This window comes from Mauremys mutica, chromosome 15 (assembly GCF_020497125.1).
Source record: "Mauremys mutica isolate MM-2020 ecotype Southern chromosome 15, ASM2049712v1, whole genome shotgun sequence".
Classification (NCBI taxonomy): Eukaryota; Metazoa; Chordata; order Testudines; family Geoemydidae; genus Mauremys; species Mauremys mutica.
Window position 1 is genome coordinate 7339193 of NC_059086.1, and position 23667 is coordinate 7362859.

General features: G+C 46.6%; 1 protein-coding gene across 1 annotated transcript in view; it reads right to left on the reverse strand.

Moving 5' to 3' along the window:
• The window catches only part of PPP1R37 (protein phosphatase 1 regulatory subunit 37), a 155550-nt gene that overhangs the window by 22448 nt on the left and 109435 nt on the right, over positions 1 to 23667 (reverse strand). The window contains exons 8-11 of the mRNA XM_044988816.1: positions 18600 to 18712; positions 17183 to 17324; positions 9721 to 9887; positions 6828 to 7800 (exon numbers count right to left, since the gene is read on the reverse strand). Coding sequence (XP_044844751.1) covers positions 6828 to 7800; positions 9721 to 9887; positions 17183 to 17324; positions 18600 to 18712 — 1395 coding nt within the window. The remainder of the gene's footprint in view (positions 1 to 6827; positions 7801 to 9720; positions 9888 to 17182; positions 17325 to 18599; positions 18713 to 23667) is intronic.

The window sequence follows — 23667 nt, forward strand, 5'->3', positions numbered from 1 at the left end:
TCTGTCCGTGGACGGTGCCGAGTACCGGTGCCGATCATCTCGGTGCCGGGAGCGCGAGCGGGACCTTCGACCGCGAGAGTACCGGGAGGTCGACCGCGATCTCGACCGTTGTCGACAGGAGCGGCTTCGAGAACGGCGTCGGGAGTGGTGCCGGGAACCGGACCTTCCTCGGTGCCGACGGTCCGGAGAGCGGGATCGGGACCTGGAACGCCTCCGGGAGTACGACCAGTACCGCGATGAGGAGCGGTACCGGGACTGCGACCGGCGCCGAGAAGGAGAGCGGTACCGGGATGGAGACCGGTGCCGTGACCTTGAACGGCGGGAAGGTGACCGTCTCCGGGATCGGGACCGGGAGCGGGACCTGGATCGCCTTCTATCCCGTTTGTCAGGGGTGGCAGGTCGTACCATGGCCGGTTTGCCCACTGACAGAACAGCCCGCACCGGCGGTGCCGGGGGCTCAGTGCCTCTGTTAGCTCTATGAGCTCCCTCGCCGTCGAGAACGTCTCGGGCGTGGACGGGAGAGGCAGCTCGACCACGGTTTGCACCGGGGAGCGCGGGGGTACCGGACTCGACGGCCCAGCCGGTGCCGGAGTCGACGGGACCGCGCACAGGCCGTGCGCTGTCGAGGTCGGTGCCGAAGGCGCCGCTAATGGCTGCTGGACCAGTGGTCTCGACGTAACAGTCTCTACAGTTTTGGGCTTCGGCTTCCGTTTCCCAGATGGTGAATGGGAGCAGTGCCGGGGCTTCGGTGCCGGCTGCTTCTTAACAGTCTCGGTACCGGACCGGCCGGGGACCGCTGGAGCGCTCCGCACCGAGGACGACGGCGGAGCTGAAGGTGTCGGCACCGCAGGGGTAAGCGCCGATTCCATGAGGAGCTGCCGTAATCTAATGTCCCGCTCCTTTTTCGTTCGTGGCTTGAACGACCTGCAAATGAGGCACTTATCTGGTCGATGGCCCTCGCCGAGACAACGAAGACAGGAGTCGTGAGGGTCCCCAACCGGCATGTGCTGCTGGCAAGCCGCACAGGGCTTGAATCCCGGTGTCTTGGGCATACGCCCGCACCGGATGGGAAAAGAGGGGCTAAGCCCCCCTAATTCTCCCTAATCTATCTAATGTCTACTCAACTAACTAATTTTAACAACTAACTATATACATTAAACACACAAGTAGAACCAAGGTGAGCTAGGTAAGTGGAGGACGACGAGCACTCCACAGTTCCAACTGGCCGTCACGGGCGGGAAGAAGGAACTGAGGAGCGGATGGGCCGGCTGGGGTATATAACTAGTGCTATAGCGGCGCCACTCCAGGGGGCACCCAGCCGGCCCGCCGGTGTTGCTAGGCTAAAAATGTTCCGAAGAGCCGTGCACGCACGGCGTGCACACCTAACTGGAATGCATAGGAGCAATCACTCGAAGAAGAATATCTTTTATTTGACTAAATTCTATACAATCTTTCAAGCTACGCAGAGTTCTTTGGGTATGGGGAAAGGAAGCAAAGTGTCTGAGATAAATACAAGTTAGGACAGATTGTTAAGAAGAAGGGGTAATATATTGGAGTATAAGAAAGGTGACCATCTATATCACTGTTGTTACCACTGTTACACAATTTCCATAAGTCTTGTACAAAGTATGTCATCTAAGCTATCAATAGAAAAGTAATGAATTGCGAAGTATGATTATCCTGTTTATATGCATGAATCATCTTTGTATCTGAAGTTATGAATATTGGTTATGTATCTATCTCATGTGATTCAGCAAAACATGTAGTGGCATCTGATTTGCTCATGTGACCTAAGACTCCATCTTGGGCCAGTCACTTTCCATACATAGAGGCTATGGGCTTTGTTTGGGACAGTACATTTCCATGCTCATGGCAGAGGGTATAAAAGGCATCTAAGACATCTCCATTTTGCCTCTTTCCTGCTCTAATTCTCTGGACTGTGGATTTACAACAAAAGGGAGCATCGTGAACTATGGACCAAAGACCTTCCAATCTTTTGGTAAATACCAGAGAGGCTTTTGCAAGCCAGCAGTCTATTCCATCACTGCTACAAAGCTGATATGAGGACTTTGCAATCATTTGTATGCATATAATCCATTAACCATTTATAAATCATTTTTTTAATAAATCTTTACTTAGTTTATTAAGGATTGGCTGACAGCAAAGTATTTGGGTAAGGTCTGAGCTATATATGGACATGGAGAATTAAGTTTTCAATAACCTCTCACTATATTAGAGTTGTTCATATGGATGGGAGCCAAGGGCTGGAATGCCTAAAGTGGGACAGTATTTGGCTTCTGGTTAACTAGTGTGGTACTGCAGAAGCTCTTCTATTACTGGCTTGGTGACTAAGTATAAATCTACCACCAGTTTTGGGGATTGTTTGCCCTGTTTCTTGCGGTCTGCCCTGAGTGTGGCATTCTTAACGTGGTCCATCCCAGGCACCTGGTCACGCTTGGGTGACATAATGAACAATTCAGGCCCCCCGTACAGGTGACAAGCATTTGAACCTACATTTCTGACCAACCACCACCTGTGGGCATATTTTCATACAGAGGAATGAAGAAAGGTCAAGCCATCACAAATAAATTTACGCCTAAAAATCAGTCAGTTCACAGATAATTTGCATGTAGAAAAGCAGGCTAAATTAGCTGAATAAACACTATTTCTGACTAGTCTGAGCAGCTCTAGAAGAAAAAATCGAGCAATCTCGCCCCCAACAGCATGCTATTTTGCAGATTACAGCAAACTGCACACTCAAGCACATAGCCTGCAAACACTTGTGTACATGCTCTGCTTCAAGCAAGTGAGCAATCCTTTGAGTTTAATGTGCCTGCTCACATGCTAAGAGTTGATTGTGTGTGTTTTCAGGACTGAGGCCTATGATGCCTAAAATCCACTTGGGAAAAAGTTTCTATGCTTTTCATTTGTTTATTTTGGGCACTTGACAGCACCATACATAGAGGAGTGGTTACTATTTCCCTTCTATAGTCAGCTAGGCAGCTTCTCCCTTGCTAAGCAACCCTTATAGATTCAGATTCCAAGGGCAGAAAAGCCCACTATCACCTAGTCTGCATAACACAGGCTATAGAACTCCCAAAATAATTCCTGTCTGAATTAGAGCGTCTCTTTTAGAAAATAATCATCGAGAAGGAAAAAAGCCATAATAAAAACTAGTTATAGAAGCAATCTTGTTTTTAAAAAATGCTATGACCTGTTTAAAGAGTGAGCTATCAGAAATGGTAATTTTAGAAATTAGTTTACAAAGCTGAATGTCCCTTACACTGGTCCGAAAGGTCACTAGAGTGACACTGGACACTTCCGCCCTAGGGACTGAGCACTGTTTTGCCAAGGGAGTGAAAGACTCCAGCTGTAACCACACCCCAGCAATGCAGAGCACTTCCAGCTATGGCTGGCCCAAGAAATGATAAGTTAGGACTGGAAATCAAAGCCAGGTTTCTTGTATGGCCAGGTGGCCTCCTTTGGGAAGTATTTGGGTTATGAGAAGGTCTGGGCAAGTCATTTTCTATTTCCATGAAGCAGGAACAATGAAAGCAGAGCGCAGAAGGGATGCAAGCTTTCAAGGTTAGCTTTAGTTAGGGATGACAGCTTTAAGTGTCCAGGGGCTAGTCTACACTTACCGTCCGGGTCGACGCGGTGAGTTCGACTTCTCAGAGTTCGAACTATCGCGTCTGATCTAGACGCGATAGTTCGAACTCCGGAAGCGCCGCGGTCGACTCCGGTACTCCACCACTGCAAAAGGCGATGGCGGAGTCGACCTTGGAGCCGCGGACTTTGATCCCGCGGCGTCTGGACGGGTAAGTAGTTCGAACTAGGGTACTTCGAGTTCAGCTACGCTATTCACGTAGCTGAACTTGCGTACCCTAGTTCAACCCCCGCCCTTAGTGTAGACCTGCCCCAGAAGGCAACTTCTTACCCATCTCATATACTCCCTATCTCCATAAGCCTTCGACGTGCTGACTGTAATGACAAAAGCAGCACAAAGAGACCCTCATCCTGACTGGGCCTCTAAATGTTACAATAATAAGAATACAACTAAGGGCTTCTAGTGCCAGCCCTACAAAGCCAACAGACCCATGAAACAAGTGAACTACATTCTTTGTGGTGACTTGTGCATCCTCTGGAATCCTCGATCTAGCTCTCGCTGGAGTCAATGGGTGTTGGCATAGGTGGTGGGTGGAGCCCCCCATTTGGGGAGGCTAGCCTCCGGCTCCATCCCTTCTGCCTGTACCCCCTCCATGGCCAGAGCCCCAAGCCCCCTTACTCCCCCTCAGATGGAGCCCCAAGCCCCCCCCCCCCCACTCTGCAGCTGGAGAAGCCCCAGTTCAGCTGGAGCCCTGAGCCACCCTCCGCCACCGCAGTCAGAGGAGCTCTGGGCCAACCAGAACGCCCCAGCAATGCTACACCTCCCAAGACCCCAAGTCACCCCGTGGGAAAAGCTCGTCTCTTCTGGAAGAAAAATCTGAGCTTTTGATATGCATCATGTAGGTTCCGGGGCAGCTGAAGCGGCAGTATGTGTTACTCAGCTTCCCAGGTTCATCAGTAATATTCCTGCACCTTCCCTCACCCCTCAGCTCACCTTCCCATCCCACAAGTCCCTCCTCCTCCTCCCCCCCATCAGGACGTAAGCTCTTGCTGCATCCTTCTGTTCTGTATTTGAATCATGCTTAACATAATGGGGTCCTAGTCCCTGGGTAGGGCGTTTAGGTGTTAACATAATACACATAATATATAAAAATACTAAAAAGTCATGCACAAGGGGTGATGGCATGTGTTCCAAGGCATGTGGAGAATTTTAGTAACCAGTGTATTTATATTTATTTTAATATTGTGCAAGCATCATCCAACCCTTAGAAAGAAAAAGAGCCTGACTTCTGATCCCAGGGCAGATTGGGTCAAGAAATAGGTCATAGGCTTTGACATATGGTCAGAGAAGAAGGAATTGCTTAGCCCCTTGCTAAACATTCTGCAAGGAAGCTTGAGGAAAGCACAGTGCTGGTCACAGCTATCTATGGTATTATAACTAATCCCTGCCGTTTTCCTGTACATAGTCACCTGCAACAGTCAGTGAAGAACTAGCACTATCATCTTTGCGCAGACTAGAACCTTTGACAGCACACTAGTGGGGAACATAGCTAGGTCATACTTCTCAGGCAGGAAATGGAATGAAAGCCTCAAAACATACCCGGTCTTCTGTGGTGGTTTGAAACTTTTTCCCTGCTAGCGTGTTTCTGGACAATGTGACAGTAGTATCTGGGACACAGAAGGAAGAGAAACTACTGCACTGCCAGATGACTAAGAGTCACTAATCATAGCAGTTGGGTCATCCCCTCACGGAAATACTGAAGCTGCCCTTGCTATTCTGTGATCCTGCAAGGTAGCTAGACAAACATTAGGGGACTTTCTGTTAGGGTAACTGGCCCTGTCTGGAAGAAGGTGAAAGGACCCAAACTACTTAGCATCCCCTTCTAGAGAGCTTGAAGAAAGGAAGTAGTACTTCTAACTTCCCCTTGGTCTGACAGAGAAGTCTGAAGAACTGTTCTCCTCTGTGCATCCGACGAAGTGGGTATTCACCCACGAAAGCTCATGCTCCAATAGGTTTGTTAGTCTATAAGGTGCCACAGAACTCTTTGCTGCTCTCCTCTGTGGTCTCCCCAAACCATACGGTCCACACAGGCTTTTCTACTACGTCTTGCAAACCCTGATCCTAGAGAGCCCTTAATAGGACAATGTAACAAATCGTATCTTCATGTCTAGATCAGTAAATCTACAGTACCTTTATTTGACCGGCATAAACCCAAAACAAAACTAAAACTGTTTAAGAGGACACAATCAGTAACCAGAAGAGCTTACTGAGGCAAGTGGTCATTTGGAGTCTTTAAATTAAATTAAAAGTGAATATCTTCCTAAAATAAATGCGGTCTCAACACTCGGGGTGATTGTGAACCGGTCAAGGGGGGGGATGAGAACACTCACTCTTCTCTTTGGGGTAGTTGTGAGGGGGTCCCAACACTTTTTGTCTTGTAGACATGGAATCATGCTGTGTTAATGGTTGAAAGCCACTGACCTAGTTCACAAAATACAACGTCCATGTAAAAAAGATGCTCTAGAATTACAGCCTCAAGTTAGTAGGATTAATAACGTTCAGTCATACAGAAGGGGAAAATAATTTCCTGCGGGAATCTCTGATCTGTGTTATGCAGGAGGTCATACTAGATGATCATAAAGCAGCAAAGAATCCTGTGGCACCTTAAAGACTAACAGACGTTTTGCAGCATGAGCTTACGTGGGTGAATACCCACTTCTTCAGATGCAAGTATCACTTGCATCTGAAGAAGTGGGTATTCACCCACGTAAGCTCATGCTGCAAAACGTCTGTTAGTCTTTAAGGTGCCACAGGATTCTTTGCTGCTTTTACAGATCCAGACTAACACGGCTACCCCTCTGATAGATGATCATAGTTGCCTTAAAAATAAATTAAACAAGTATAGCTAGGAGTAACAGGACACAATTCAGGCTGAATTGGGAAAAAACTTTTGACCATGAGACCTATCAGACTGTGGAATAAGTTCATAGACTAGTGGTGGAAGAAGCTTGTAATATTCAGAATTAGATGAGCTAAAACACGGCAGAAAATAGAATATGGAACAATCCTGCACTAGCCCCAAGAGACAGACTTTTGAAATGTTTTTTATTGGCCATCAAGACTATGAGCTGAGGAAACAGGGATCATAATCACTTTGTTTTGAAGATCCAAGTTCAGCACAACGGAGAATAAATTCTAGAATAACGTAAAGCAGTCTTACCATGCTCGACAGCACAGCTCCCCATTTTCCCAGCACCACCTGAGGACGTATCTGGTAGCGCATGAACAAATTCTGTCTTCAGCCCATTAGGAAGTGGAGTTTCATGGACTGTATTCTCACACGGCCCAGAGTTCATCTTTTCTGAAACTGATCCAGGGGTTCCTGCCAATGGTGCATTTTCCAAGTTGGCAGCCAACTTGGAAACAGTCCCATTTGCCTGCAAGTCCAAAAATTCAGTCTTCATAGGTAGGGTTTGCGCAATCAGTTTAGACTGATTCACTGCATTGCCTTGCAGGTCACTCATATTCTCCTTCAGCCGTGTAGTGTTTTCTGCTGTTTTCTCTGGTAGATTTTCCACTCGTGTCACTACAAAGATTTTATGGCCTCGCCCAGGGCTGGAAACGGAAATTCTCCTCTCATTTCCTTGAGAGAGAGCATGTGCCTGAGCCCCTGGTATACTCCCTTTGCTTCCCCCTCCTTTGGGCTCACACTTTGTTTCTTCAGCCATGTTTGAAGGGGCAGTTCTGTCCTCTGAGCTAGGTGCATCCCTTGTCTTTTCAGCAGAAAAAAATGTCTGGGGCACATTATCTACATGAACAGAATCATTTTGTTTCTGTGATTTACTGAGATCTTTAGTCACTAACCCAGTGTCTACCTCATCATCTGTGTCAGAGTCTGAATATGTCACCCCATCTTTGTCACTGTTTATTGCCTTGTCTGTATGCCTGTTCTCTTTGGACATCAACGTCTCCCCCACTTCATCTCCTTCAGGTGTTGCTGCTGTGCCATCACCTTGGCTGTTTTCCACAGGTCCCTCCTCAATCGGCTCGGTGATGGTGATCTCTGGCATAGAGGCAGATTGCTGAAGTTTCTGTTCTTTCTCCTCTTTCTCTTTGGCCAGAATAAAGTTGCGCTTGCAACCATTTTGGATTTCAGCTAAAAGAGCCTTCTGTGTTTCAATAAAACTCTTAACCTGCAAGAGGGAGAGAAACACTGCTGAAACTTCAGATAGTCTGAGATACAGCATATAGCATATTTACAGCTTTCTTGGCACGACTCAATCTTGGTGCAGAAACCGATTTCTACACCATTTTTATGGGCTATCCAATTGCTTACACAGAAAATATGGGAACAGTGATAAACCTTTAACTCCATTTGGGTGGGTAACCAACTAGTAAACTTCAGCAAACATCTGTTGCAGTTATAAGAATAACCTGTCCATTTACTATATTTGAATGTAATTGATTAAAAGCAAGGAGACTTTGTTAGCAAAGCCAATAGATTCTGGCTTTAAAAGGTAGTCAAGCTTTCTCATTAAGTGACTACAATAAATAGCCTATTTTGTTTTCCTGCTTTGATATAAGATGGAATGAAAAAATTACGTATTTGTAACTGCTGTTCTCCAAGGAGGACTCCTTTTAAAATTGTAACACTGAGGCAGGGATTGTCTCTCACTGTGTTCAAGATGCAGTGCGATGGGAGGACCCCCGCTCATCCTGATTTGGGGTCTGATTGGAGTGCCATTGCAATGCAAATACTAAAAAACAACAAGTCAAATCACTCCCATAGGTATAGAAAGGACTGACTCAACTCTATGGAATGATTGGTGGGCAAGTGATGTCATGGGTAACTTTAGAGAACAATTATTATCGGTAAGTAACTATCATTTTGCTGAAGATACATTAACAAACACCACACTGTAGGAAGCGTAGCCAAGGTTAACATCTTAAAATAGCCAAAATTAACATTTTTTAAAAGGTATAAAAAGGTATACCTCGAGGTTTTGAAGAATATAGTTATACTGAGACTTCGCTAAGAAATTGGAAAGAAAATCATAAAGGTATTCCAAAAACTGAGTAAAAAATAGTAAAAGACCAGAGTCTGGAAGCCCCTAGCTCAGAAAAATTCTAACAGATCAAATTTTGATTCCTATCTAGAGGCCTAATCATGTTCTATGGCCTACACTATACAGGAGGTCAGACTAGATGACCACAACGGTCTCAGACTCTATGAATCAAAACAATAGTGTTTGTTGAATGCATACAAAGAATTCCCCTGTGGCTGTCTTGAAAATCTCCTGGATGGGAACAGATCAAGTCTGCTGAAGCAGACTTTTGCCATACACAACAAGCCTCAATATGACCTTATAGTGTGAGACAGTCTCCCAGCCATTTAGATCCATGGCTTTCCTCAGAGAGCAGAAATTACAGAGTTAGATTAAGTGAGAAAAAGCTTGGTGGATTGTCTGAGTAGATAAGAATCCAAAGGATCTTTTTACAGCTTATGAAGAGGAGAATCACCTGGACAGGTACACTGATATGGAAAAAAACATTGGCAGAATGATTGACTGATTAACTCCATTACCATGATATGACCCACTGGAGGGTGTGCAGTTACCAGAGTCTACAGCAAGCTCATTTGCTGTGTGAGCAGAGTCAATGCCACTAGGAAAATGACTCTGCATATTGGAAGCCTGAGCTGAAAGGCATCAAGTGACTCAAAAGGAGCTGTAAACAGCTTAATTAAGACCCCATTATTATGTCATGACATATTATGTGACATGACATTGGGAGCTTTCAAAGTAACAAGTCCCTGATGAATGTGACAAAGGACTGGTCTACCCTTCAACATGTTGCTATGGCAGATGAGACAGACAGGCACAATGACCCTGGGGAGCACCTTTGCCTACCAAAAAAAAGACACCCAGAAGTTTATATCTCTGCTAGACCCAGCTTTAGAACACTGAGTTTGGGAGGTTCCTGCTTTGGTTGTTTATAGGAATGGGCTTGGCTATGGTGGGTAGCTTGAGAGAGGGAACGAATATTCTCTGAGACGTAATGTCAGTCTAGAACCACACAAAGTTCACAGGCACAAAAAATGCAGTGCAACTTACAGACTCCTTTTTCGGCTCCCTGTCTAAGTCCAGCCTGAGCAGAGAATGATTGACCTTCAGAGCCAAGGACAATGCCATCAGACCCCCCGTTTTAATCTCATTCTCCCGCAGGTCTAGTCGAAGGAGCCTTGGACTCTCTGCAATGAATTCTGCTACCGCCACAGCACCTGTAGGGGAAGAAAGATCTCCGATGATGAACCATGACAATGGAAAAGAAAAAGAAACTGGCTCACAACATGCTCCCCATAAACAACAGGGAAAGGTTCTTACTTGTGTACTTTAGACAAGGCTTAGTGAGATGGGGCCCATTTCTCATTACAGAATTTTGTCCAGATTCTTGCTATTGTAACAATCTGCTCTACAAAAAAATCTAAGTATTAACTCTATTTGTTTTCAATAAATTGAAAATACAACAGCCTGGTCACCCATAAATAAAAGTCTGCCAAGTAAGGGTGTTAGCACTGATGCTCTGGCTGTATTTCAATTTTATAATGCCATTTTCCCTTCCTACATTCCACCAATTGCTACAGTTTGGAGATGGTATTTTTCACTTACTGGCATAAACCCAGGTGTTCTTTTATGCATTGTTAAGCAGATGTTTTCTAAACCAAAAGTACCTGCATTTCAGAGGGGACTCAATTGTTTCCTGTATATGCAGTTTATATAGCGTGGGATCCTTTAAGATGAAAGAAACTGTATAAATCTAACATAGCAACTGACACTTTTCAGATTCCCATTGAAGTACAGTTTGGAAAAAACAGATTCCAAAACATCTAGATGTTTCATAAGCAAATAGACGGTAGGCTCTTTGTGGAAGGGACCGTGTCTTGTAAGACTTTGAGATGAGATTACTCACCCTGGGCAGTAACTGTGGTTCTTTGAGATGTGTCCCCCTATGGGTGCTCCACTCTTGGTGTGCATGTGCCCTTGATCAGAGATTTTCCTTAGCAGCATCCATTTGGCCTGCACATGCACCACTGGTATCTTCATGCCCTGCACCAAGGCTACGTTATGCTGTATGGGTGAATTGCCCCCTCAGTTCCTTCTGTACCACCATTCTCAGAAGAAACTCCAAAGCAGAGAAAAAGAGGGCAGGTAGTGGAGCACTTATAGGGACACACATCTCAAAAGAACCACAGTTACTGCACGGGGTGAGTAATCACTTCTCTTCGAGTAGTGTCCTTATGGGTGCTCCAGTCTTGGTGACTTCCAAGCAGTATCCCCAGTAGAAGGGGGCTTCAGAATGGAGTCCATCACAGATGAGAGATCTGCATTGCCAACTGCAGCATCAGACCTGGAGGCATGCACCAAGGCACAGTGTCTAAAGAAAGTATGTACCGAAGACCATGAAGCAGCTCTGCAGATTTCTGGAATGGGAACATTTTTAAGGAGAGCTATAGATATAGATTGTGATCTGGTTGAGTATGCCAAAATGCTGGTAGGGGGTGGAATGTCGACAGCCTGGCAGCAAGCTATGAAACACTTGGAAATATGTTCCAAGAGTCTCTGGGTAGAAATGGTGGAACCCTTAGATTTGTCTGAAATCAAATGAAAGAGTCTATTGGATTTTTACAGAATGGTTTAGTCCTATCCAGACAGAAGGATAACACCCTCTTGACATCTAGAGTGTGGAAAATAGTCTTCTGGTTGGAAGCATGCAGTTTTGGGAGGAATACCAGCAGGTATATGGTCTGATTCAGGTGAAATTCAAAAGTCACTTTAAGGAGAAACCTGGGATGCAGCCATAAGGACACCTTATCCTTGTGAAATGTTGTGAAAGAGGGATCTGCCATTAAAGCCCCAACCTCTCTGACTCTGCGGGCTGAGGTAATCACCACTAGGAAGTCTATTTTCCTTGATCAATTCAATAGGGAGCAGGTGGCCAGTAGTTCAAATTGGGAATTCGTGAAAACCAAATTCAGGTCCAAAACAGAAGTAGGAACCTTTACCTACGGGAGCAGATTCTCTAAGCCTTTCATAAATCTCGTGGTTGTGGGGTGAGCAAACAAACAGAAACCTTCAATAGCAGTGTCAAAGGCTGTTAGGGCAGCCAGGTGAACTTTGATGGAATTGAGGGACAATTTCTTAAGCTGTAACAAGTACTCCAGAATTAGAGGAACTGGGGCAGATTCAGAAGCAGTACTGTGGAGTTCATACCAGTGGCCAAATCTTGTCCAGTTCTGGAGGTAAGTTCTGGTGGAAACTTTTCTACTATTTAATAGCACATGTTGTACCTCCACAGATCAAGAGGACTCTAGTCCCGAGAACCATTCAGGGACCATGACTTGAGGCAAAGAATGCCCAAGCTGGGATGCGTCAGGGGTCCGACATCCTGAGAGAGGAATTAAGAGACAGTTGGAAGATCTATCAGAGAATAGAGAACACGGTGAAACAGTAAGGGAAAGCACTTGTCTCGACCACGTCGGGGCTATCAGAATGACTCTGGCCTTGTTCTGCTTGATCTTATCACCTTGAGAATGAGAGGCATCAGAGGGAAGGCATAAAACAGTTATGGTTAGATGTTTGGCTGCACATGTGTTTTCCCTGTGTGCTGCCCCAGCTCTGCACAGACAGCCAGCAGAGCAGACCTTGAGTGAACCGCCCAATGACCACAAGATTCGTTAAGGTACGAAGGCGCCAGGCCAGGTTTATTGTCAACAAAGCACGGTAATAGCACCTGGCAGACTTTACGAAGATACTAAGACATGTATGCCAGTGACAATGGACACAGCTTAGTGAATGGCAGGCCTTTCCTTTCCTTTCCATTCCCCCCTTGGCTGGATAAAGATACTCCCTCTGAGATACATTTTTATACCCTGATACAAACAAGTGAGTACTGCCTCTGACATAGTCACTGCCCCCTGACGTTGCTAGTTATTACCTTATACATATTGGTTCCACCAAAACATTTTTATTACGTACGATTATCCTGACCTTATCTTTTAGGAGGGGTCAGTGTGTTCCTGTTATCCTTAGGGAATGTTTTTGTACCATCCTTGATATTGAGATGTGTTTGCCTAAGTACTCTGTGCCCAGCACTTCTTAGGAATGTGTATTTCTGCAATATCAGCCCTGTTCTTGCCAGATCCTGTGAGCAGGTCCTGCCTCATACCAGGCCTTTGATACAAGGGCTTATGTCTCAGGCTCTCTTCCTACTACAACAGTCTGTCCATCCAAGGCAACAGGAAGGCATCCCCCAGTGAATTGCAACCTAAACACCCCACCCCCCACCACACACACACACCTTGGACAAAATAGTAGCATTTTTTGTTTAGGGGTGTGTCAGAAAGGTCTACTTCTGGAAAACCCTCAAGTTTGAAATATTTCAAGTAGAACCCGAGAATCAAACTCCCACGTGTATTCTTGGGGCAACACCTGCAGAGTGTGTTGGCCGTGGTATTCTGTATGCTGGGCAGATACATTGCTGAGATCCTCCTGTGATGCTTTACGCACTGATTCACAAATTTATTGTTTTGGCACAATCTTGCCCCTCCTTGCCAACTGACTCATGCAGGCCACATTGTCTGCCCTGACTTTGATGGATCTGTGTCTAATGAGAGGAAGGAAATGAAGACAAGCATTTCTGACCATTCTGAACTCCAGGAGGGTGATATGAAGGGTTGTCTCTTGGGGTCAGACCATCTGTTTTATTGGAATCAAAAGGTTTATTTGTGAGTTGTTTTAATAGCCCCCCTTATTTGCCATCTCAATATTTGGTGTGAAGAAGCTATTGCCACCTCTCCTGTAGAACCCCTCAGGTGCTGCTTGGCCATCCTGCAGGAGGAAACATCTCCAGAAATTCCATGGGAGAGGATAGTGGTTGATGTGGAGGGAACGGGGGAGCAGTGAGGTTAAAAGGGGTGCAAGAGAGTCCAAAGAAAAGCCCAAAAAAACTGAGGCCTCCAATAAGGACTAACTAAGGTAATCTGAGGGCACCAATTCTAGTTATGTAATTTTAGCCAAGAGCATCACTGAAGGTGAGCAGTGCTAATAGCCCCATCTGACTGACTAAGGTACACAGAGACAAAATGGCGTATTGGTGGGGCACTATGCACAAGACATTCCCCAAGAAGTCGATGAGAGGCTTCACCTCATAAAGGTTGTAAGGTCCTGAAAACTAAGGCGATTCGGTGAAGAAGGGCAAATGGAAGTCAGGACCTCCTAGGTCCCAGGCTCATACTCATTCCCTTCAGCCAACACAGTGCTTCCCCAACCAGGGAGCTCTTGCAGCCCCTTTTGCCAGATTCCTTGGATTTCCCAACACATTTGTTTGGCCCAAAGAACTGCTGCCTGGGCTGCAGCAGTTTAAAGAACTAGGAATCCCACTATGCAATCAATTAGTTCAAGATGATAGTCTAATGCAGCCACTGTTAACATCGTATTTTAAAATTAATGGAACTTCAGATTGTATGTGGTACAGAAAACATGCAAATTAATATTCGTTAGTGTTATTAGCAAAACAAGCACTATACCTCAAGGACAATATAACCACCAAATTTCTAGGTCAAAGGAATTCAGGAAATTTTGTTCTATCCTTCCAACTAAAAATACATCATAATTTTTTTTTTAAACAGTTGAAATACTGTATTTTCCCCACAATCTCCTACATTACACATGACTGGAAGGACTTTGGTCAAATTTCCAAAAAACCTCCAATATTCACAAACCAGTACAAAAGAGTTAGGAAAGTTTTGAGCACTTGAAACCAAGGGGTTTTTTAAAGTGACTAGCAAAGACAAAACGTTGCATTTGGATACACAGAATGCCTGAAAAAGTCCCCTCCACTCATAAAGCTTCAGGTCCTAGCTTGGTCGAAAGACTCTACGGTGAATGGGGAACTTGTACAATACATACACCAAGAATAGATACACTTGTACAGGAGGTGAAAAGGCAGAACAATTGAAAGTCTCTGGGTAAAGATAAAAAGGGGAAAAAATAAGCGTGACATCACTGCAGAGGATCTACTACAGACCATCAACCAAGAAAAGAAGGTGGAGGCGGAATTGCTAGTACATAACAAGGAAAAATCCCCACTTCGTCACACCTGGGTCTGGTACTATTCAAAATTCTCATTAATTATTTAGACAATGGAGCGAGGAGGATGCTTATAAAATCTGTGGATGACATCAAGCTGAGAGGGGGGTTTCGAGGACTTTGGGGGACAGGATCAGAATTCAACAAACTTGACAAATAGGAGAATTGGTCTGCAATCAACAAGGTGAAATTCTGTAAAGACAAGTGCAAAGCGGGGTGAACAGTGAGGTGGCAAAATCTGCACACAACACAAAATTACTCAGGATAGTTAAGTCCAAAGCAGACTGTGAAGAGTTACAAAGGCATCTCATCAGACTGGGTGACAAAAGGACACATAAAACTCAACGTTGGTAAGTGCAAAGTAATTCACAATGGAAAAAATATTCCCAACTGTACATACAAAATGGTGGGGTCTAAATTGGCTGCTACCATTCAAAAAAAGTATCATGGAATCATTGTTGACAGTTCTCTGAAAATATCTGATCAATGTGCAGCGGAAGCCCAAAAAGCCAACAGTATTAGGGAACCACGAGGAAAAGGATAGATAGTAAAACAAAATATCATGCCACTACCTGATACACCCACACCTTGAATACTGCATGCATAGTTCCAGTCACCCTATCTCAAAAAAGATGTTTCAAAACTGAAAAAGGTGCAGAGAAGGGCAATGAAAATCGATTAGGGGTATGGAACAACTTCTGTATGAGGAGAGATGAAAAAGACTGGGACTGTTCAGTTTACAAAAGAGATGATGAAGGGAGGATATGATAGAGGTCTATAAAATCATGACTAGTGTGAAGAAAGTGAATAGGGAAGTGTCATTTACATTAAGGGTCACCCAATGGAATTACTAAGCAGCAGGTTTAAAACAAACATAAGGAAGTATTTCTTCCCACGACTCAGAGTCAACATGTGAACTCATGGCCTGGGGATGTTGTGAAGGCCAAAACTATAACTGTGTTCAGAAAAGAATTAGGTAAGTTGATGGAGGATAGGTCCATCAATGGCTATTAGCAGAGATGGTCAGGGAAGCAACCCCATGCTCCAGGTGTCCCACAACCTCTAACAGCCCGAAGTTGATACTGGATGACACTTGCATTTGCCATGTTCTGTTCATGCCCCCTGAAGCATCTGGCACTGGCCACTATCAGAGACAGGATACTGGGCTAGAATTCAGGGGTTCTCAAACAGGGGGTCACGTGGTTATTACATGGGGGGGTCACGAGCTCTCAGCCTCCACCCCAAAGCCTGCTTTGCCTCCAGCATTTATAATAGTGTTAAATATATAAAAGAGGGTTTTTAATGTATAAGGGGGGGGTCACACTCAGAGGCTTGGTATGTGAAAGGGGTCACAAGTACAAAAGTCTGAGAACCCCTGGGCTAGATGGACCACTGGTCTGACAGTATGGCCATTTTAATGTTCTCATAAAGTATTGTATTTAGGAAGGAAAACATCAGATACACAACTACAAAATGGGGAATAACTGGCTTGGTGGCTGTACAGCTCAGAAGGATTTGGGGGTTACAGTGAATCACAAAAGAAATCTGATGAGGTTCAACAAGGACAAGTGCAGAGTCCTGCATTTAGGAAGGAAGAATCTCATGCACTGCTACCGGCTGGGGACCAACTGGCTAGGCGGCAGTTCTGCAGAAAAGGACCTGGGGATTACAGTGGACAAGAAGCTGGATATGAGTCAACAGTGTGCCCTCGTTGCCAAGAAGGCTAACAGCATATTGGGCTACATTAGTAGGAGCATTGCTAGCAGATTGAGGGAAGTGATTATGCCCCTCTATTTGGCACTGGTAAGGCCACAGCTGGAGTACTGTGTCCAGTTTTGGGCCCCCCACTACAGAAAAGATGTGAACAAATTGGAAAGAGTCCAGCGGAGGGAAACAAAAATTATTAGGGGGCTGGGGTACATGATTTACGAGGAGAAGCTGAGGGAACTGGGCTTATTTAGTCTGCGGAAGACAAGAGTGAGGGGGAGGATTTGATAGCAGTCTTCAATTACCTGAAGGGGGGTTCCAAAGAGAATGGAGCTTGGCTCTTCTCAGTGGTGGCAGATGACAGAACAAGGAGCAATGGTCTCAAGTTGCAATGAGGGAAGTCTACGTCAGATATTAGGAAACACTAGGAAGGTGGTGGAATCTTCATCCTTAGAGGTTTTTAAGGCCCGGCTTAACAAAGCCCTGGCTGGGATGGTTTAGTTGGGGTGGTCCTGCAGGGGGTTGTACTAGATGACCTCCAGAGGTCTCTTCCAACCCTAATCTTCTATGATTCTATGATCCTAGGATATCACAAGAGCAACATTATTCCTGTAATTGTCATTGTTAACTGCATTCTCAGTAATGACAAAAGTGTTGGGGGTTTCAATGACTGATAATCCTGAAAGTAACAATCCCTCAAGATACGGAAAGTCTGTTTTACCCTCGCATGTTAGTTTAGTAGAAGCCAAGCCTAATCGGAGCACAGAGCGGTTTCCAATGAGTCCATTCTTCAGATTACGAACACCTTCATTCCCAATGGGATTGTGACCAAGGTTCAGGGTCTCCAAACTCTGCGTATGAGGCTGTGGACACAAGCAGAAAAATTAGGTGAAAGAGGTACGTTACAATAGAATGTCAGCACAAAAAAGTCATGACCCTCATCCAGATCAACACCTACCAACCACAGCGAAATAACTGACTCTCTTAGGCCTTCCAAGTCCAAAATGGGAATTTCTTAGGGAGACCCTGTATTCCCAAGCATACGGAATACCATTGATTTCCAGGGCTGCTAGTTTTACAGACATTACTGTTTTGTCCAGGTTTTTTATTTTTCAATCCCCACAGAGCAAAGGAGCCCTTGGTTACTGAGCTGGTGAAATTGACATTGGCCTGGTAGAGAGCACATGTGCCTCGGCAACCAATCCACTCCTTCAGCCTGTCACAGGCTGTCTCCCTCTCCTACCTATATCCTCTGCATTAGTGCTAGAGCCTGCTCTTCCAGCATGTGCTGTCTAGGCTTGTGCTGCCATGGGAAGTCTACAAGTAACTTAGCCACACCACAACCACCTGCTGATGGCTACTGACCCAGCCTAGGCTGGCAGCCATAGTTCTCACCTTCCCTGCATCAGAGGTGGGCACTGGATCTCCACTGTGAGGAGTGGGTAGAAAGGAGAGTCAAAAAGGGTGGCAGAGGAGTGAGGGGAGATGGTAGGAGAGAAGGAAGCAGAAAGACAGGAAGGACAAGCAAAGGAGAAGGGAAAATGAGAGAAATTACTAGCAGAGAGAAAACGTAAGAAAAGATAACCCAGGCGGGCAGGAAAGAGAAAGCGAAAAGGTGGGGCTCAGAGCAGGAAGCGCTCGGCCTGCTGCTACTAAGGAGAACATACCAACAGGGCTGGGGTGAATGGCAGAGGACATATAGGAGCTAAATAGTGCTCTCATATCCTGCCTTTTACTGTAACAGGTCCTGGTTTTCATCCTCCTTGTATTCCTGGATCCCTTGCAAATGCTGCCTCTCCAGCCTGACAGATGTCCTTTCCCTCTGACAGACTGCTTGCCCTGACCCCTCTAATATGCTGCATTAATTCTCTTCATTTCTATGCAATAGAAATGCACTTCGTGCAGTTGCACAAGAACATTGCATCCACCCACTCTGCAAGCATTATGTTGTCAATGGCTTGATTGAGCTATTGCAGAACAATTATGCCTGGCTCCAGAACACACATCTATAAGAAAAGCAAACTGGATCGTTTGTATCTTCCTCTCCTCTCCACAGGCTCCCAGTTTAGACCTCAAACTACTCTCTAAAGGAGGATCACTCAAAAGCCATTAATCTTCTCCCCCTGAAATCTACTCACCAGTGTCATCCCCATATAAGCCATGCCAGTGTGAGTCAGCTGGTTATTCCACAAAACCAGAGTGATCAGCCCTTTCCGTTGCTCCTTTAGGCCCTCACAGATGTATGCCAAGCCTATAAAACAGTATCAGTTAGAGCGGATTTATTCGGTTGCTTTCAGCATTTCACAGGCCAGCACTTCAACAGTCATGAGGCCAGCACAGTCTGATGTGAACACGCAGATACTGTAGGCTTTAACAGCACTCTTCTTGTCTTATCTAATCCCTTCTTTTGCACAGGCTTTGAATGTGGCAGTCAGTAAACCACAAAAGAGAACTTCACATGCTGTGCTGGATCAGAAGAACGTTACAGGCAACAGCCTGCAGACAGGTCTCATTCATTTTAAGCAGCAAGGTGGAAACAATGAAAATCTCTCTCAGTGCAGAATTATTAAAAAAAATAAAATCTTTATCCTCTCCTGAGAGAGAGAAATTGCTTAAACGGAGACATCCAAAAGCCCAATTCTGATTATCATGTATTAATTTAAATAGTATGTTTTTAAAGTAGGTGGTGATTGATATTAGGACAGAGCAGAATGTAAGTACAGTAGAGAACATTTCTGGTATAGCTTTATAAAAGATACAAAATCACCAATTTCTTCACTACAGTCATTGAATTGGCAGTATGTCTTTTACCATCCAGCAACGGCTGGATACCCCCTGCCATAATTCCTTCAATTCACGGGGGGTGGCGGAAAGCATAGGCACTCTAAAACCAGTCCCAACTCAGAGAGTCCTAGAGGCTGGGGGGGGGCGGGACATGACACGCCAACAGGGCTCCCTGCCCCAACCCCACACTTTGCAGGAGGCACAAGCTCCAGCCCCTGCCTGGGCCCATTCACTAGAGCCTGCCCATGACGGGGCAAATGGTGAGCCATGGTGGGGGAGTGTTTGGAGGTGGGGATTGGGCCATGAAAGGGAGTGGGGTTGGAGAAGTGTTTTGGCAGGGTGATGTTTTCTGGGAGCGTTTATTTGGGGGGGGCTGTGTGACAGGGGTGACTATCTGGGGGAGGTGGGTTGGTGTGGTGAGGAGGAGACTGTGGCGAGAGGAGGTTTTGTGGGGTTTGGGTTTATTTGGAGGGGTGGGTGGGACGTGTTTGCTGGGGGATGCGGTAGCAAGGGGCTGGATGGGTTTAAGCAGGGGTGGATTAGGGTTTAGGCGCCTATGGCAGGCGGTTGAGTGGGGGACTAGGAGCACGGGGAGCTGTATGGGTGCAGCTGGCTGCGCCTATATCTGGCTCCTTCCTCCACAGCCCCGTTTCCTCTTTCTTCTCCTCCCACTGTCTCACTCCCCTCACTCCCCCCTCATGCCACCAGCCCCAGCTCTGCTTGAAAACACTGGGGAGGGACAGGCTTGCCACCACTGCACCAAAGTCACCTCACCTGGACTCACCTCACAACCAGGCTCCGGGGACTCTCCTTGCCCATCCTGCTGCTCGGCAGCCAGGCATCTCAGCACCAAGCTTTGCCTGCCAAGGCTTTGCATACTGGCAGTGGGGTGGCTCAAATTTCAGAGGGTTGAGCCCTCTCTAGCCCTAAATACCCGCCACCTATGGTGAGCCCTCTAGAGAGGCTAGCCTTGAGCTGCCTGGGTCCCCAGCCTCATCCTCCTTTGCCACTGCCACCCCAGCTCACAATGCCTCTCACTGAAGTGTGACCTAGTCATCCGTCTGTCATGATTGAGACACACCTGGGCCAAATTACAGTGAGTGGTGTTGCCAAAAAGTTGTGATTGTTGCAGTTTCCACAACAAAAATTGTAGCCCATGATTTTCTTACAGTCCTACTCATAATGTGTCCTTATATACGGCCGGAGACCCACTCAGATAATTTTGAAGAGCAAATGAGTTACTGCAAAGACCACAACAATTGGGGTGGGTTTCTGAATGTTCCGTCCTGTCAAGGGTGTGAAGTTTAGTCTCCCCAGAAGTCAAGTCAAGCTTAGGGAAGAAAACTAGGAGATTAATCAAATGGTTCACATGGAACTCAAACAACTGCAAGAAGTTGAGATGAGGCCTGAGAATGACCCTGTCCTTATGAAACACTGCATAAATGGGACCCACCACAAAGGTCTAGTTCTCCCCTACTCTTTGAGCTGTTGGAATGGCTACCAGAAAGGCAGTCTCCAGAAATCAACTGTATAGGAACAGGTTGTCAAGGGCTCAACCCTGCTAATACTACACTGGCGGTTGCAAGAGGCTCCTCAACTGCAAGGTAAAACCATGAATAAGGTCTTTAAAGAAACCTTACCACTGTATGATGGGAAAACAGAGCAAGGCCCTGGATAGGATGGTGATGTGCACATATTGATTCTAGACAGACCCTTATGGGGCTGAAGGGCTAGGAAGAGACGAGTTCCCTCTGGAGGTTCTACCAGGCTCTTGACACCAGCAACAGGCCAAGCCTGCTGTCTGGTGAAAGACGCATATTGTGCATTAACAGAGGAAGAGGCAGAGAACGTCTACCTCACTAGAACATCTACCTCTTTCTCAGAAACTCCAAGGTCTTTGAGGTTGGTAACAGTGTTGGGCAGAGGAATGCTGCCTGAAGGAAGCCTGTGGTCTCACTTACTTGGGCCTGGAATATGGGGGCCCAGGGAGCACTGAGTAGTCCTAGAGTCCTGGAAGGATTCAAAGGCCCCACCTATCTTTCAATTAAATCTCATTGACCTAAAAAGGAAGGTCCTCTATTGGGAATTTGTGACGACTGAAGCCAGGAAGATCTTCTCACGGCCACCAAGGCAGCCAAGGTGTGCATCCAGTACAGCCTATAGGGGATGTGTGGACTATCAGACACAGTGGTCTTTATCTCCTCTTGGTATTTCTGGGGTACCCCATCCACATATTGAGACAGTTTGTTTCACTTCTGCTTGGTAATAAGCCACGTGCAGCTGGAGGCTGGCAGATGAATATACTTTGCACTGAAAAGGTCTACTCTCTTAGGATCTGATGCTTCAACCTCCCTTGGACTGCCAATACCAGAAGCAACCCTAGTACTCAAATCCCTTGGAACAGAGTCTGTCAGCTCACTTGGATGTGATTGGGATGGATGCTGACATGTGCCATAGGTCTTCTGCAAGCTCCAACAGCCTCTCATTTATAGGCATGGTAAGCCTGCTATTCATGAAACTCATGGACATCTTGCAGCCTGAGAGACTTCTGCACTACTTTCAGAGGTGTATCTGGAGTCTCTGCTATGCACTTGACAAGGTCCTGGAACGCCTTGAGGGCATTGACTGAAAGCAGCATAGAAGGATTGCTGGGAGAGGATAAAGGGATTGCAGTGCGGACAAGTAGTTTTCCCGCTTGTAGATTATGTTCATAGTCACTTCCTGTAGCGGGGTGGTCTCCCGCTCCAGCCCTGGAAGGGTTAAAGCCAGCCCTGGGAGAGGGCTGAGGCTGTGAAGCAAAGCCTGGGCTGATTAGGGAAGGACGTAACAGCTGGGGCCACGCCTCAATCAGGTCCAGCTGGTCCCTATAAGAGGCTGCAAGCCAGAAGCCCAAACAGTCTCTCTCTGCTTGTAGAGAGAGAAGGACCTGGCTGCTAGGGAGGTGAGCAGGTTACTGGGAGTGGAGCAGGGCTGGGGGAAGGCTAAAGGAGCTGGGGAGCTCCAGCCTGGAAACCCCCCAGGCTGCGGGCCTAGCTAAGGGCCTAAGACAAGTCCTGGGGTTGCAAAGGGGCAGCCCAGCAATAGGTAGAGGCAGCAGGTCCAGACCCAACCTCGCCTATGATGAGTGGCTTATACTGCAGTACCTCAGTGTGCGGGGGCGAGTTGGTGACTGGCAGTAGCCTACGAATGAGGTGAGGTGGGGGTAGTGGGTGAGGGTTCCCTGGAGAAACAGTGGGGGTACTGCCAGGGGGCAGCACCCAGTGAAAGGGTTACCCGGGGTCTGGGAGGTACACGGGGGCCAGCGGCAAAGCAAGACACTGGCTGACAGAGGGCACTCCGGAGGCTGGAAGCTAATTCCCCAAGATGACCAGCAAGAGGCGCCACAGCGGTGAGTCGCGCCCTGTTACACTTCCCTTCTTCTACCTTTCCAGGATCTGAAGTTGCACTAGCTGACCTGGCTACACGAGTTTAGACCTAACCCTAGAGGGGGCCGATGATGGAAACTTGCTTGAATACAGCTGCGCTCCGCAGAGTATCCAAGGCTAATATGAGTATGGCATTCGGGTAGGAGATATGGGGAGGCGGGTCCCAGGAAGGATGTTCCCTATGAGCCCTATGTCATTTCTTGATGTCCCTTACACATCCCTCCCCAGAGTCTCTTCCTGAACCCCACTGCGTTACCCAAGGCGGGGAAGGTAGGTGTGAAGGGGAGGAGTGCCTACCATGCCCCATGGGGATGAACAAAAGGAGTCACCTTTTCCAGTGGAGGCATTGTCCTGATTGGGTAGGGGGCAAAGTCTGCACTGGAGATACCACCTTGACCTGTCATACCGATGACTTGGTAGCAGACAGCTTAGTTATCAACCTCAGCCTCTTAAGAAAAGGAAACTCTTGTACTGTGCCCACTGGCAAACCATTCTGTACCATATGTGCCCTCGGTAATGACACATTAGGTACCAAGAACACTGTTTCGAGGTTGCTGGTGCAGAAACACCAGGTACCGCAGGATCTGTGCCAAGAGACACATTGCCCACAGGTTTAGGGGGTACTGCCACCTTTCTCTAACTGTCAGTAGCGGGGCACCAGAAGAACCCTTCTCAGGCTACTGGCTGCCTCTCGGCTGTTGAGCTCAAGACGAGTCACTTATGAGTCTTGTGTAGGGTGACCTATACCCCTGTTCTACACTGGTGATGCTCTTCCCTTGTCCTGTCAGAGGCCATAGGAACTGGAATGGAGGCAGACAACTGGGGCCTCTTCATCGATGTAGCCCAGGAACTCAGGGTGGAATCTCGGCTTACCAGGGCGCTCACAGAGAGGGTGACCGGAAGGCAAAGATCTTTCTGTGTCCTTCCTTTCAGTGTCCAAGATGGTTTACCTACAGTGCTTCAAGAGGAACAATTTTAAGCAGGCTTCTCTACCTTT